General features: G+C 43.5%; 1 protein-coding gene across 2 annotated transcripts in view; it reads right to left on the bottom strand.

Annotated features, from left to right (window-relative positions):
- TP73 (tumor protein p73) overlaps positions 1 to 1,189 on the bottom strand; it is a 72,917-nt gene extending 71,728 nt beyond the window's left edge. For both annotated transcript variants that reach the window (XM_081201541.1, XM_081201540.1), the window contains exon 1: positions 1,066 to 1,189. In XM_081201541.1, coding sequence (XP_081057667.1) covers positions 1,066 to 1,107 — 42 coding nt within the window. In that variant the 5' untranslated portion in view covers positions 1,108 to 1,189. The remainder of the gene's footprint in view (positions 1 to 1,065) is intronic.
- Positions 1,190 to 16,267: the final 15,078 nt, after the last annotated feature.

The raw sequence follows: 16,267 nt of genomic DNA on the forward strand, positions 1-16,267 counted from the left end.
ATCCATTGGGACCAGTCCTCAAGAGATCTGAAGCAAAGCATCATCTCTCTCTCTCTCTCTCTCTCTCTCTCTCTCTCTCTCTCTCTCTGTTATCTGGATCAGGAGAGAGAGTGCAGACAGTGAACCAGTGTCTGGAAGGTGTCATGTGATGGATGTGGACCAACAAAGGGTGAAGAAGAAGAAGAAGAAGAAGAAGAAGAAGAAGAAGAAGAAGAAGAAGAAGAAGAAGAAGAAGAACTGGCTGCTCTTTTGCTCCCCTGCTGTGATGCCATGGTGACAAAAGTGGTCCCCCAAATTGTTTCCTTTTCTCTCTCTCTCTCTCTCTCTCTCTCTCTCTCTCTCTCTCTCTCTATATATATATATATATATAGCATAGGTAGTTTAAGAGTGTGATTAACAAAAATGAGGTTTATTGTGAGGAAATCACATCACACAAAATTCAAAATGTAAAAGAAAAGGATGTAGTGTTAAAGCAGCAATCTACTGGATTGGGGCAACCTTGAAAGAGCTCACCTGCAGAGGCCAAATCTCTGCAGGACATGTTGGTAGAGTTTTGAAATGATAGGACAGACAGTACCATTTCAGACTAGGAGTGGGAAATACCCCTCTCTCTCTCTCTCTCTCTCTCTCTCTCTCTCTCTCTCTCTCTCTCTCTCTGTGTGTGTGTGTGTATGTGTGTGTGTGTAGTAGTAGGAGGAGGAGGAGGAGGAGGTTGTTCCATTAGGGCCAAAGGGGCCCTATGATCTCCGCTAGTCTCCAGCTGCATTGCCTTCTTACTTACAGCCCAGGAGGTGGCACTGCCTATCAGCTTCCACTTCCTTAGTCTCAGTGTTGCTTCTTGCAGAACTCAGTAGAGAGGAAGATGGAGACAAAACTGGGATCAGTTGGCTCTGGCTACCCTTGGCTCTGGCGCCGCCTACTGTTCATCTCCCTACCTTCCGCCCTACCAGTCCAGACACCAGTGCTTGAAGTCTGACGTGTCCCTTGAACCAACCCATCACCATGTCATTCCTCTGCATCTTCAACTGAGTCAACAAAGCCTTCCACTTTCTTGCCATCTCTTACCATTACGGAGTCATTCATGCTTCTCATCTGGAAGACATCCATGGTGACCTCTGTGCGGTTAGAAGCTTCACTGCTCCCTGCATGCCCCGACTGGGGAAGGTCAAAATAGGTGCTGTCAGGTTCCCTGGTGGAAAGGAAACAAGAAGGCTTCAGTGCATCTGGTCTGGTTTCCCCATTCATATTTAGCAAGGTGTATATATATATCAGCTTAATCCCCAAAATCTTCAATGGTGCAATCAAAATTCAAAATTCCCTGGCATGAGAGAGTATGGGTTTAGAGGATCTTGTGTTTTCACAACTGGTTTGGAGCTACACTAGAGTAAGTTCCCCACCCTCAGCTCAGTCAGTAAGTCCCACATCCTAGGTTAAGCAGGGCTCTGCCAGCTAAGGTGAGGGTCATCTGGCAAAACTTAGGATTGCTTGGTACATGGCAGGCATGCAATATAAGGCACTCATTAAAATTACCAATAAAATCAGGTGTTAGCTAGGCTGCTTTTTGCAAAATACAGCCAGCAGTTTAAATATATACATAATGAAATAAATTTGCAAATTTAATAGCATGTCAAATTTACCTGTCTGGGGCACAGAAAACAGTACAGTGAAGGCACTTACTTAATATCAATGGGCGGTGTGTTCCAAATAAGAAGTGCTGCCACACTGAAGGACTGATTCCTTGCAAGCATAGAGCAGGCATTATGTGGTCCTCTTTGCCCACAGAAGATCCAATCCCTGGAATCTCTAGGTAAGGCTGGGAGATAGATCCCTGCCTGTAACTCTGGAGAGCTGATGCCAGTCCATATAGGCAGTTCAGACAATATTAAGCTTGTAAGACCAATTGCCTGACTCTGAAGAAGGCTGCTTCCAATGTCCCTGTGATATACATCATTTTGAATGCATGCATTTTAAAATTGCCTTTCAAAACTGTGCATCTCTGCAAACTAATTTCATCTGGAATACAGATGCATGCATGTTGGTTGTTGCATGGCTGTTATTGAAGTTGTAAATTACCTTGTTGGTATGTATGTATGTATGTATGTATGTATGTATGTATGTATTTATTTATTTACTGAAAGCCATTCATTATGGTCCCAGAATCCTGATGGCATAGATCAACCTCCACCAGTCTAGAGCACTCCAGATTGGAGAAGGCTGAAATATTGGAGAAGAGATGATAGAGATGATGGGTAAAACTGTTCAGACAGAGCCAGGCCTGGTAAGAGCCCTGAAAACACAAACCCTGCAATGTCAACTCCCACTGGACAGGGCTCTGTCTCTGAGGACAAGTCCCCTTTGGAACTGCCCACAGTGGAGGGAGGGCACTTTGCGATTACCGCTCTGCAGCCTAGAGCAGCAGTGGTAGTCCCCAGCCCTGCTGGTGCCAGTGCTTAAAATAGGAGTTGTCTCTGTAAGAGCCCACAGTTCCTTTCCTTCTGCTAAAATTAGACCTGAAGGCAGCACTTTGCTGCAGCCAGTTGAACAGTGTGCATTTGTTGCCCTCAACAGTTTCTTCTATTTGTAGATGGGCCCATGGGCCCCAGAAAGGTTGGCAACCTCTGGCCTAAATAGGGCACGACCTCTTTAAGTGCAGCAGTTTCCCCCAGAGGGGGTGGAGCTAAATGGCTGCAATATTATTTAAACCCCCCAGGTGGCTCTGCACCTTTGCTGCAGTTGCATCCTTAGCTGGTGGTATCTGTGCTTCAAGGAGCTGGCCAGGGTCCTGAACGCCTGTCCTGTTACTGAGCCATGCCAGCTCCTCTGTTGGGTCCTGGCCAAAAGCACAGGTTACTGTAATGCTGATGTCTGGGCAGGTTGATGTTACCTGCTTAACAATGGGGGGAAATAAGCCCTTTCTACTATCTGCATCAGCTAGGTGAAGCTCCTAAATCCAGCTATGGCATCAACAAACAATACATGTGGGGTCTCCTCTTTGCCCGCAGTGGGAGAGAAAGTTAGCCAAAATTGTGCATGGAAAGTCACTCAGTGCAACAAGGACATTACTGTAAGCTCTTTGGGGCAGGGGCTCATCACTGCAAAGCTCCGTTCACCTAGACAGTGGCATGCAGACGATACTTACAGGGTGCTCCAAAGGTGCTCAAATGTGGTGCCTTCGTCTGCTGGGGAAGACTCAGACATCTTCACAGCAGGGGTCTCTGATGAAGGATAGATGGCCCTAAAGGGGAGAAAGGGAGTAGGAAATCAGCTTAGCAAGCTTTGAGGTATGTTATTTATAGAAGTGTTCATATACTGCTGCGTCATAAAATAAGGCGGTGTACCATGTTAAAACACAAAGTGCCTTAAAAATAAAATAAAATAGAAGGGCAGGTAATTATAAGGTGATTTTGAACAGCCATAGGTGTTTGACTGTGAAGCTAGATCGAGGTTGGGAAATTTCCAGCCTTCAAACCAGATTAGGTCTACCAAGCCTCAGCATTTAGCCCTCAAGGCCATTTCAGCCAAGCCATAGCCATCTGCCCAACACCTGATATGTCACAGAAGAAGTTAGGTATTGTGCAGGGGAGGAGCCATAGTTCAGTGGCAGAGCATCTCAGGGCTAGGAATGTCCCACTGCCAGACAGTGTAAACAATGCTAGATGGACTGGCTCTGCAGCTTTCTCTCTTCCTATGTACAGGTAAAGGTCCTGGTTCAGCCAAAACTTGTAGGACAAGCACCACCAATCAGCTGATCGGCACCTGAAAAGCCCTTTGCAAGACCCCCCAATAAGCTGATTGCTGAATCCTGTGGAGTGCATTTGCCTACATGGTTTGGTGTCAGAACATGTAGGCAAAAAGGGTCAACCAGGCATCACTGTGATGCACCACTCAGCTGTCAAATTTGGTTTGCATGCAGGGGTGGGGAGGATAACAATCTGGCTTACCGCCTCCCTCTGCCCCAGACTGCGCTACAATGCTTTGCTACTACATCTGAGGCCAGGTTCCAGTTCTGCCTAGAGCTTAAATGGCAACAATTCAATGTAATGAGTTCTACAGGGCTTTTGTTTCCAAGCACAAGGCCGCAGAGGAGATGTGCTAGATCCCCAAGCTCTTGGAACCAGGGGACCAGCCAAGGGATTAAGGAAGGAAGCAACCTGCACACCAGTGAGGTTGGAGGCTCTGGTGTTCCTCTATATAAAAATAAAACATTATTAATTAGCCCTGCCACCAGCTTTATGGATAGCTGCTCTTTTTGCTTTCCACATTGGGGTCACAGGTAGAAATTCAGCAGGTGTAGAGTCTCCCCCTCACACCATCATGTCCTCCCCATTTCAGCCTGTTATTTGGCTGTCAAAGGTAAACAGCTTCTGGCATTCTTTTTTTTTTTTTAAAAAAAAAAAAGGCATCAGGCCTATAATTAATCACCTATTTACTTAGAATCATAGAATTGCAGAATAGGCGGGACCCCAAGGGTCATCTAGTCCAACACCCCACAATGCAGGTATATGCAGGTATCCCCATCTCATCTCAATGGATTGGGGTGGGCAGCTAGTTCACACTGGCTCCTACCCCAGAGGGGCTGCTGGTTGTTTTCTGGGTTTCTTAAGCTTGTGGCTCTTTACCTATCAGTTGTGTTTTCTAAACCTTGTTAGGAACATAGCAAGCTGCCTTAAAGCGAGCCAGAACCATTGGTCCATCGAGCTCTGTACTGTCTACACTGACTGGCAGCAGCAGGGAATCTCTCCCAGTCCTACCTGGGGGTGCTGGAGATTGAACTTGGGACCTTCTTGCATGCAAAGCAGGTGCTATGGCCCTTCCTCAAGAAACAAGAAGCTGCCTTGTGCTGCCATGGTCCTATTGGTCCATCTAGCTCAGTATCACCTCCTACACTAACAGACAGCAGCTCTTCTGGGTTTCAGACAGTGAATGTTCCCAGCCCTACCTAGAGATATCAGGCATTCAAACCTGGGGAAACAGATTCCTGGGAAAGCAGGTTCTACATGCAAAATAGATGCTTTACTCCTAATCTGTGCCCCTTCCCTGTTATCCATTTCTGAGGACTCTTATAGCTACTGAACAACTTACTGAGCAAAACTGTTAAGAGAAGCCATAATTGCCATGATGCAACAAAAATGGAAAACCCCAGCACTTCCGGGGTGGCGTCATCGGCAATGGCGGACTCCCTCTGATCTGGAGGGACTAGCTCCACGTGAAACGGGTCTTTTCTGCTACGGCGAAGCAGGGACCCTTTCAAAAATCACAGGCGGATGAAGCCTGTGACCATGGGACTCGGTGGGCACCCTTAGCGCCCCCCAACCCGCAAAAGAACCCACTAACGGGCTCCGGAGCGAAGAGGGGGAAGTTGCATGGTTTTGAGAGTCAACTGCTTCTTCCGTGGAGTGAAGCCGCACAGCCGTTGCCGGAGAGCGCTGCCTTTTTCCTGGGACAATTTGGCTTCTAAAATAACTTTAAATAAGGACTTGTGAGCAGAAAGGAAAATTGGACTTAAAAGTTTACCGCAATTTGGCACTGAAATGGGAAGGTCTAAACAGGAAGTCAGCCTTCCGTTTCTTTGTAGATAGATTAAAGCAAAGACATGGCAAACTAGAGCTCAGAAAATCCCTTGTAAAAGATTAACTTTCATCATTTAAAATTGTTGAACCCCCTTCGGAAGCAGGGGAAGAGGGGGGATTTTTTCAGACTGTTTAAACCTGCAGAAGTGAGTCTAAAGTAAAGTAACTTTCCACCGTCCTGATCCTGGAGGGGGGTGTCAGGACTGACGTTTGTTTTTTGAAGCTCATTGACCAGAGACAAACGTTTTTGACAGATAGCTATAAGAGGAGAAACATTGATTCCATTGTTCCCCTTCGCTTTTTAAAGGAACAAATATTGACAAAATATCTGAAAAAGGAAACTTTGTTCTTAGACTGGTTTTTAAAAGAAAGAATAAATAGAAGTTTTCCCCCTAGAGGGAGACTGTGAAACTGTAACCAACTCCGGGGAGCTTGCAGCTGTTACAGATTACAATCGTGGGAATAGACTTCTGACCTTGCAGGACAATGTATTCAGAAGCTCTGTTGTGGGAAATGTAAAGAAACTGAAGGTACTTTTTATCACCTTTGGTGGACGTGCCCGAAGATTAAGGCTTTCTGGGAAATGATATATAATGAAATGAAAAAGGTACTTAAATGTACTTTCCCCAAGAAACCAGAAGCCTTTCTCTTGGGTATTGTCGGCCAATTGGTGCCAAAGAAAGACAGAACTTTTTTATGTATGCTACTACAGCAGCAAGAATTCTCATCGCAAAGTATTGGAAGACACAGGATTTACCCACTCTGGAAGAATGGCAGATGAAGGTGATAGACTATATGGGACTGGCTGAAATGACTGGCAGAATCCGAGACCAGGGGAAAGAGACGGCGGAAGAAGATTGGAAGAAATTCAAAATTTATCTTAAGAAATATTGTAAAATTAATGAGTGCTAAAATGTTGAGGTTATAGAAAAAAGGGGACTACAGCTGTAAAAGATTAAGTAAAAGAAAAGAACAAGGGAAAATTAGATAAAATCAAGGGGGAGGATTTGCTGAAACAAATTTGGAAATTGGGATGCAGAAAGGGGAGGTACGGGGAAGTCGGTGAAGTAAGGTTTAAGAAAAAAGGATTTGAAATTATACATGTTTGTTTATGTGTTTGTTTGTTTGTATTGTGTATTGTTTGTGTTTATATAAATTGTGAAAAACCAATAATTTTTTTTATAAAAAAACAGAAGCTCTGTTAATGCACTAGATCGATGGGACAATAAGGACTGACAAAACCCGGGACCAGGAGGAAGGGATGCTGGATGAAGATTGGGTTGTTTTTATTTCTTTTTTTCACTACTAGGATTGTTTTATAAAATTGATGAATGTTAGAAAAATGTTCTAATGAAGTTACTTGGCTTTAGCAAAAATGTTTAAAGAATTATGTAAGAATATTATGGTTATGAGAAGTTGGTAAAATAAGATTTAAGTTTTAAGTTTTAAGGTTTTTTACAGTAAGATAAGATTAAAATAGATTAAGGTAATGTAATGACAGAATATTATGAAATATGGAAAGGATTTGCTGCGATAATGAACAACTAGGATACAAAAAAAGGGAGGAGGAGGAGGTCAAAGAAAGAAGGTAATGACAGTTGAGGATTTGAGAATGATAGATTTCTTTTTAAGTGTTTGTGGTGTATTTTTGTTTTTTGAATTTGTATTGTTTGATGTGGTTTGTTTTTTCTTTTCTTTTTTTCTTTCTCTTTTTCTGCTTTGTTCTTTTTTGTAATTCTATAAAACTTTCAATAAATATCATTTTTTTTTTCAAAAAAAGGAAAACCCCAAACGAACTGGAAGTAGGAGCAAAAGGAGGGGGGAGCCAGGAAGGTATTAATCCACCACATTTCAAGTTCTAGTAGTTCTTCTTTGTTGAAATTTGGGAAAAGATACAACATTTAGAGCTACTGCCACTTTGGATTAATAAATATCTCTTTTGTCCCCTTGCTTTTTGTTCCTAATCGCCATGCGCCTGGGTGATGCTCCCCTTCTTCAGGTGGATTCTGAATCCCATGGGGAAGGGCAGGCAGTGACTGGCCACCTCTCCCAGAAAGCCAGGCTCTGTGAAGGTCCCACTTAGCTATTTATCTAAGCCCAGACATGGCAAGGAGGTCAAGGGGGGTGTTCAGAAGCATTACCGGCTCTGAACATGGAGGCAGCGCCAACCATTCAGATGGCTCACAGAATATTTCAGAACATACTAAAACATCAAACATTAAAAACTTCCCAATACAGGGCTGCCTTCAGATGTTTTCTAAAAGTGGTTGTTTATTTCCTTGACATCTGAAGGAATGGTGTTCCACAGGGAGGGCGCCACTACCGAGAAGGCCCTCTGCCTGGTTCCCTGTAACCTCACTTCTCGCAGGGAGGGAACCAGCAGAAGACCCTAGGAGGAGGAGCTCAGTGTCGGGGTTGAACAATGGGGGAGCAGATGCTCCTTCAGATATACTAGGCCGAGGTCGTTTAGGGCTTTAAAGGTCAGCACCAACACTTTGAATTGTGCTCGGAAATGCACTGGGAGCCAATAAAGATCCAATAAAGATCCGGCTTCCTTGATTTTGTCCAGCGCTCTTTTAAAGCCATCCATTTGGTGGCCATTACTGTCTCCTGTGGGAGGGAGTTCCAAAGCTGAAAAGTGTGTTGCATAAAAAAAGCTCTTCCTTTTATCTGTGTGTGCTGAGCCTTGCAGCTTCATTGGATGTCCATGAGTTCTAACATTACAAGAGAGAGGGGACCAGATTTCTCCATTCTCCAAACTAAAAAGTCCCAGAGGCTGCAACCTTTCCTCATAGAGGTGTCACAGTGGATGAGTAACAGTGGACCTGCATATATGAAACTTTGGTGACTTGTAGGGAAACTGGGTAGTGTTTTTCTCCTGAGGTTATCATAAGAATCTGGTTCTCAACCACAGCCAACCAGCAACCTCTGGAAAATCCAATTGCAGGACCAGAGAGCAGCCATGCTTTCACCTCTTGCAATTCCCCAGCAACTGGCTTGCTCTAGCAAGACTTTTCTCATGCTCAGAGGCATTCTCGAGAAATTAAGGTGGCAGAGTCTTCAGCCACCTTGCCCAGCACTTTCAGAGTTCTGGGCTGTTTGCTGCTGTTGTGATCCACTGCCTGCTCATTTGTCCCAGTGCTGCTGCCCTCTGCTAAGAACTGCTCAGGGCCCCTTCAAACCAGACACCAGCCCTGCTCTTTCTAGACAAACTCTTGCTGCCACACAGGAACACAGGAAGCTCCCATTGTGCGGTCCTTGCTCCTGCCAACCTAGCAGTTCAAAAGCACGTCAAAGTGCAAGTAGATAAATAGGTACTGCTCGGGCGGGAAGGTAAACGCCCTTTCTGTGCACTGCTCTGGTTCGCCAGAAGCGGCTTAGTCATGCTGGCCACATGACCCGGAAGCTGTACGCCGGCTCCCTCGGCCAGTAAAGCTAGATGAGCACCACAACCCCAGAGTCGGCCATGACTGGACCTAATGATCAGGGGTTCCTTTACCTTACCCCCATACCAAGTAGTATTGTCTGTGTTGACAGGCAGTGGCTCTCCAAAAATGCAGGCAGTCCTATCTGGAGATGCAGGCAGGGGTCTATCCCAATCCTATCTGAAAATGCCTGTAATTGGACCTAGGTCCTTCTGCATGCAAAGCAGAAACTCTGCCACTGAGCTACAGCCCTTCCATCGCTCTTTCTTTCCCACAAACCCCCTGCTTTTAAATATGGTCTTTGGCTCATCCATTCAGTATTCCTTCCAAATTCTAAGTACATATCATTGATTTGAACCATGGGCCAAGTCGAAATCACAGATAAATATACCCTCTAAATAAGACATTGTGGGGGACAGGCTTCTGTGTGGGAGGGGGGCAGAACCTCAGATAATCGAGTACATGCTTTTCAATATGCCTCATTCCAAATCCTTACCTAGCTTGGAGTGAGGCATCACTTATTTTTAGTTTTGGATTGCTATTTCGTACAAGCATGGTAAATCACAAAAGGTGTATGTGCACACGTAGAGACCCATGGATCTCAGGTTTCATGGCTTAGAGAAACACACACACACAGAGAGAGAGAGAGAGAGAGAGAGAGAGAGAGAGAGAGAGAGAGAGAGATGGCTGCTGTTTTGTGCAAATCTGGTAGATTGAGAAACTTGTATTTAAAAAACAAACAAACAAAGGTTTGTTCTCACAGGTAAACAGATACCAGTGTGCATGCCCATAATGACCTCAGGCAAGGCCAGCCCACCCATGAAGTGGCGTGAAGTAGCTGCCTGAGGCAACAGAAACCTCTCTCTCTCACCCCCCCCCCCAGGCACCACCCTCATGGGTGCCTCCTGCCTGCATCCTGGGAATAACTCTCCTGACAGATGATTTGGACTGGAGCCACAGTGTGCAAATAAAGGATGAGACTGCCCCTACTACTAGGCCTGGGATCTCCAATGTGGTTCACCCAGCCCCCACTCACAGTACTCCTATGTTGTGAAATGTGGGTTTTTGGGGGGAGGAAGACCCGTTTGATTGGGATATTGCCTGCTCGTGGGTGGGGTGTGGGTGTGGGTGTGTACCTGTGATCCGTGCTATTTCTCTAGAAAAAGATGTGTCAGAAATCACCACAAACACCTCCCCTTGTTCTCTTACAATGGCAACGGTGCCCACCTGAGAGGTGCTGGAACTGAGTTTAAGTGAGTTTTGACTGGGGGGGGGGGAACATTCCCTGTGGTGATGTTTTGCTGGGTGCTGTCACCCTCTGTGCCCCCTACTTCCATTTTGTTCTTCCATTTTTGTTCAAGGAAAGGCTGCAATCTGCCTTTCTCCATGACCAGCTGCTGAAGACACATTTATGGTACAGTGGACGCTCGGGTTGCATACATGATCCATGCGGGAGGCACATTTGCAACCCACAGCGTTCGCAACCTGCAGCGCCGCGTCTGCACACGTGCGGGTTGCAATTTGGCACTTCTGCGCATGCGCAAGCGCCAAAACCTGGAAGTAACCCATTCCGGTACTTCTGGGTTCGGCGTGGTGTGCAACACAAAAACGCGCAACCCGAAGCATCTGTAACCCGAGGTATGACTGTATTTATATTTTTACAGTTAAAACAGCTCTTTTTGGGCATCCCACATTGTTGAGCTTCTTTTAGGGAATCAGTAGGAAATTGTGGGGGGCAAGCTTCTGCATGCAAGGGGGCAAAACCTCAGAAAACTTTCAATGCTTTTCAATAATATTTGTGGAATCGGGGCAGGGGTTGTAGGTGATTTGACCCCTCCCTTCTGTGACTGTTTCTCACCTGCATTGTCCATTTTAGATTGAAGCAATACTTCTCTATTTCTTTGTAATGCATTTTCATAGGTGGTGCCGCAACAATAACCATTTGCCACATAAACAAAAACTTTGTGAGAGCATTGGCTCAGTCTGGTCAAACTTCAGCACTTGGAAATTGTTGACGGTTTCAGTGGGAGACGGAGGCTGTGATTCAGAACACATATACGTTTGGGGGCGATTCAGTTCACATTTAAGGGTGAGCCTGTGCAACCCATACTTTTTGAAACAATATGCAAACCAATACGCAACCATCATCCGAAATTCACGTGTCCTGATTTTGCAATGCAGGTTTCCATCCAAGTAATGTGTACAAAAAAAGGGCACATACTGGGGTAAACTGTGCATGCAAATGAACGTATTAGTGGAAATTGCTTTGCTGAAATATGCTTATCAGAAGAAATTTGTGCTAAAATGCTGACGAGGAGTTGTTGTTTTTAACTGCAAATTGCTTCAAAAACGTGGATAACTGAATTCAAGACTGGGGGAAATGAGAACCCCAGAGAACCAAAACTGAGCAGACCGTTCCATTCCTATTGAAATTATAGAAACAGTTGAACGCAAACGCCGGCGAGCATCACTCTCTAGAGCCAAGTCATCCACACACAACTTTTGCTAACGGGTCATGTGTCTGCTGTAGCGCTAATGCCCCATCCAAAAATGCAGACCTATCTTTCCTGCCAGAGGGGGATTAGCCAGGGAAGCAAATCCCACCCCTCTCCCTTGCATCATAGCCAGCAACACCAGGATCTGATCGTGACCATCAAAAGTGTGCAAATCACACCTTCTTTTAAAAGAAAAAAAAAATGCTTCTAGAGCAGAGCAAAGGAGGGGAAGGGGAATGTGTCCTCTTACCTGTTCGCAGCCCCCAGAAAGTTTGGGTTTCCCTCAAAGAGACAGAGAGAGGCCTAAAGGGTTGAGATTCTGAGTTATTTAACTGCACCCGCTGACAAAGTAGCGTCCCGGTCGCCTAGGTGATGACATTGGAGCTGTCGAAAGCTATGTGAAATGTGTGGCAAAGGCCCGCGCACTCCTTCCTGGAACGCCAAGTGTGGCGGGGAGGGGCTGTTCACTCCCCCAACTGTGTCCCTGCCTTGAGGAATTAGAGAGCAGGCCCTGGAGCGGAAACCCTAGACGACTTGCCTCACCTGGACATCCGATTCTTTTCTTTTCCTGCAAACTCTCCTGAAAGCATCCAACACCTTTTGCAGATTCTGCGTAGGTATATGACCCCGCTTACATCTGGCTTTTTAACTCGGGGTGCCTCTGCCAGGCTATCCGTATTTTTGCAGAAGGGATTTAAAAAAGCCAAACCGGGGAAATTCAGGTTTACGCAGCAATCAAAGTGGATTAAAGCACTCCGTCGCCTCAGCGCGACAAAGCCTCTTTGGAAAAGAAACAGACCTCCTTGTTTTGCAGTTAGGAAACTGTTAGGAGAAAGTGCACTGACAAGCGCGAGATGAGCAAATGATTAATGGAATGACAGATTGTGCGAGCAAATTGTGATGAATGCTTATTGTCAGATAACATCTGAATGAGCAGACCTGAACGCCATCTAACCTCTGCGTAAGCTTTGTAGAAGCAATGTGGGATGAATGCTCAATATATAGTTGTTCTGGAAGAGGCCACTGACAGTTACATTTCAGCTGATATCCTGTATGTACATACTTAGGAGTCAGTCCGTTCAAACACAGCCCAATTTATTTCTGAGTAAAGGTTCAAATCACATTGTTATCCAATTAAGTGGCTGTCTTTGTTGGTTAAATAGTGTAGGCAAAATTCTGACAGCAGGCACCATCTTAGCCAGGAACCTAGAATCACAGAACTGTAGAGTTAGAAGGTATCACCAAAGGTCATCTAGTCCAACCCCCTGAAATGCAGGAATCACAGCACTCCAGTTCCCTGTCTGGGGCTACCAGGAACTGGTGCCCAAAAGCATCTGGAGGGCTATGGGAAGAACTTTCTGGTGGGAAGAGCTGTTTGACGGTGGAACAGACTGCTTTGGAGGGTGGTGGACTCTCCTTCATTGGAGATTTTTAAGCGGACTAGATGAATCTCAGGGTCCCTTCCAACTCTACAATGTTTCTAATTGGAAGGCACCAGGTTGGCAAAGTCTGCGCTAATTGATCACCTGACATTGGACCTTCCATTTCATGCCAACAGCCCTGTATTGTTTTTGTTTTTGTTTTTTTTTATAAAATTTTTATTGGTTTTACAAAAATTTTTAAAGACAAACAAACACCTAAAAAGACATACAAACACGTATAATTTCATAACATTTTTTTCATAAACCTCTTTTCCGGGACTCCCCCATACCCCCCCCTTTCTGCATTCCAATGTCCATAATTTTTTAGCAACTTCTAAATATTCCTTTCCAACCTCTGTCATCTTAATCTTTTCTATAGTCTGTTCTTATGTCACTGTATCCCTTTTTTCCTGCAAACCTCAACATTCTAGCATTCATCAAGTTTATAATAGTCCTTAAGATATCTCTTAAATTTTCTCCATTCTTCTTCCGCCGTCTCTTTTCCTTGATCACGGATTCTGCCTGTCATCTCGGCCAATGTCATATAGTCCATCACTTTCATCTGCCATTCTTCCAGAGTAGGTAGATCTTGTGTCTTCCAATACTTTGCGATAAGTATTCTTGCTGCTGTTGTAGCATACATAAAGAAAGTTCTATCCCTCTTTGACACCAATTGGCCGACAATGCCCAAGAGAAAGGCCTCTGGTTTTTTAAGGAAAGTACATTTAAGTACCTTTTTCATTTCATTATAAATCATTTCCCAGAAAGCCTTAATCTTCGGGCATGTCCACCAAAGGTGATAGAAGGTACCTTCAGTCTCTTTACATTTCCAACACTTGTTATCGGGCAAGTGGTAAATTTTTGCCAGCTTGACTGGGGTCATGTACCACCTATAGACCATTTTCATAATATTTTCCTTTAAAGCATTACATGCCGTAAATTTAATACCGGTGTTCCATAACCATTCCCAGTCAGCAGACATAATATTATGACCAATATCCTGTGCCCACTTAATCATAGCCGATTTAACTGTTTCATCCTGTGTATTCCATTTCAGCAGCAAGTTATACATTCTTGATAAATTCTTGGTATTGGGTTCTAACAGTTCAGTCTCTAGTTTTGATTTTTCCACCTGGAAGCCAATTTTCCTATCCTGTTTGAAAAACTCCATTATTTGATGATATTGAAACCAATTTTGTACATTATGTTTCATTTTCTCATAACTTTGTAATTTCAATTTATCTCCCTCCTGCTCCAAAATTTCCCAATACTTCGGCCATCCGACCTCCATATTGAGTTTCTTCACTGCCTTAGCCTCCACTGGTGACACCCATCTGGGGGTTTTATTTTCCAACAGATCTTTGTATCTTATCCAAACATTAAACAATGCTTTTCTGACAATATGATTTTTAAAAGCACTATGCAGCTTAATTTTATCATACCATAGATATGCATGCCAACCTAATGCGTTATTAAAACCTTCCAGATCCAAAATGTCTGTGTTCTCGAGGAGCATCCACTCTTTCAGCCAGCAAAACGCTGCTGCCTCATAGTACAGTTTTAAGTCCGGCAGGGCAAAACCCCCTCTTTCTTTAGCGTCTGTCAGTATTTTGAATTTAATTCTGGGCTTTTTGCCCTGCCAGACAAATTTCGAGATGTCTTTCTGCCACCTCTTGAAACATTCCATCTTGTCAAGAATCTGCAAGGTCTGAAACAAAAACAACATTCTAGGCAATACATTCATTTTAATCACTGCAATTCGGCCTAACATTGACAGTTTCAAATTTGACCATATTTCTAGATCTTTTTTTATTTCTGACCAACATTTTTCATAATTATCCTTATACAAATTCACATTTTTAGATGTCAAATAAACCCCTAGATATTTCACCTTTTTGACCACCGTCAACCCTGTCTCCTCTTGGAATTTCTCCTTTTCCATATCTGTTAAATTTTTTCCTAAAACTTTAGTTTTTTGTTTATTCAACTTAAATCCGGCTACCTGGCCAAACTGTTGGATTATTTCTAACACCTTTTTCGTACTAGTGTTTGGCTCTTGCAAAGTCAATACTAGGTCATCTGCAAATGCTCTTAGCTTGTAATGTTTAGCTCCGACCTGCACTCCTTTAACCTGCTGGTCATTCCTAATCATATTCAGCAACACCTCCAGAACTGAAATAAACAGCAATGGGGAAATTGGGCACCCCTGTCGTGTTCCTTTTTCTATCTTAAGTTCCTCAGTTATTACATTATTTACAATCAATTTAGCTTTTTGTTCAGAATATATTGCAGCCATACCATTCTCAAAACCTTGGCCTACCCCCATCCCATGAAGATTCTTTATCATAAAGCTCCAAGAAATATTGTCAAAGGCTTTCTCCGCGTCCACAAAAATCACTACTGCTTTAGTATTTATATTCACCTCTAGCTTTTCCAAAATGTCTATTATATTCCTTACATTGTCTGCTAGGTGTCTTTTTGGGAGAAAGCCTGCATGGTTCTCATGAATCTTTTCCATCAACGCTTTTTTAAATCTTTTTGCCAGAATGTCTGCAAAAATTTTGTAATCCACATTAAGTAGTGATATTGGGCGGTAGTTCTTCAGTTGAGTCTTTTCAGTCTCTGTCTTTGGTATGAGTGAAATATATGCTTCTTTCCACGATTCAGGTGCCTTTTTTCCCTCTAGAATCTCATTGCAGACTTCTTTTAATGGTTGAATCAACCATTCCTTCAACGATTTGTAGTATCTAGAAGTCAGTCCGTCTGGTCCTGGAGATTTGCCCAATTGCATATTCTGAATGGCAGCCTCTATCTCTTGTTCTGTTATTCTCTGATTCAGATCCATCTTACTTTGATGAGAGATTTTTTGTAGTCCATATTTATCAAGGAATTTGTCTATATCTTCTTCATTTTGCGGTCCTTGAGTATAAAGTTTTTTAAAATAACTCAGAAAGCAATTTCTAATTTCATTAGGTTTAGATATATTCTTTCCATCCACTTCTAGGCTTGTAACTGTATTTAATTTCTGCCTTTTCTTCAATTGCCATGCCAGAAGTTTGCCACATTTATTTGCTGATTCAAATGTCTTTTGTTTCATTTGCTTTATCTTCCATTCAATCTCTTGATTCATCAATTCCATATATTGTGTTTGATATAACTTAATCTCTCTTAAAATCTCCTGGGACTTTGGTTTTACTCTTAATTTTTTCTCTCCTTCCTTTATCTTTTCCAAAATCTTTTCCTTTTTCTCATTTTGTTTTTTCCTCTTTATTGAGTTTTGTTGAATCAAGAAACCTCGCATCACAGCTTTGCTTGCGTCCCAGATCACTCTTTTTTCCACATCAGCCCTCAAATTT

Source organism: Podarcis bocagei (assembly GCF_964188305.1).
Source record: "Podarcis bocagei genome assembly, chromosome: 7".
NCBI lineage: Eukaryota > Metazoa > Chordata > Lepidosauria > Squamata > Lacertidae > Podarcis > Podarcis bocagei.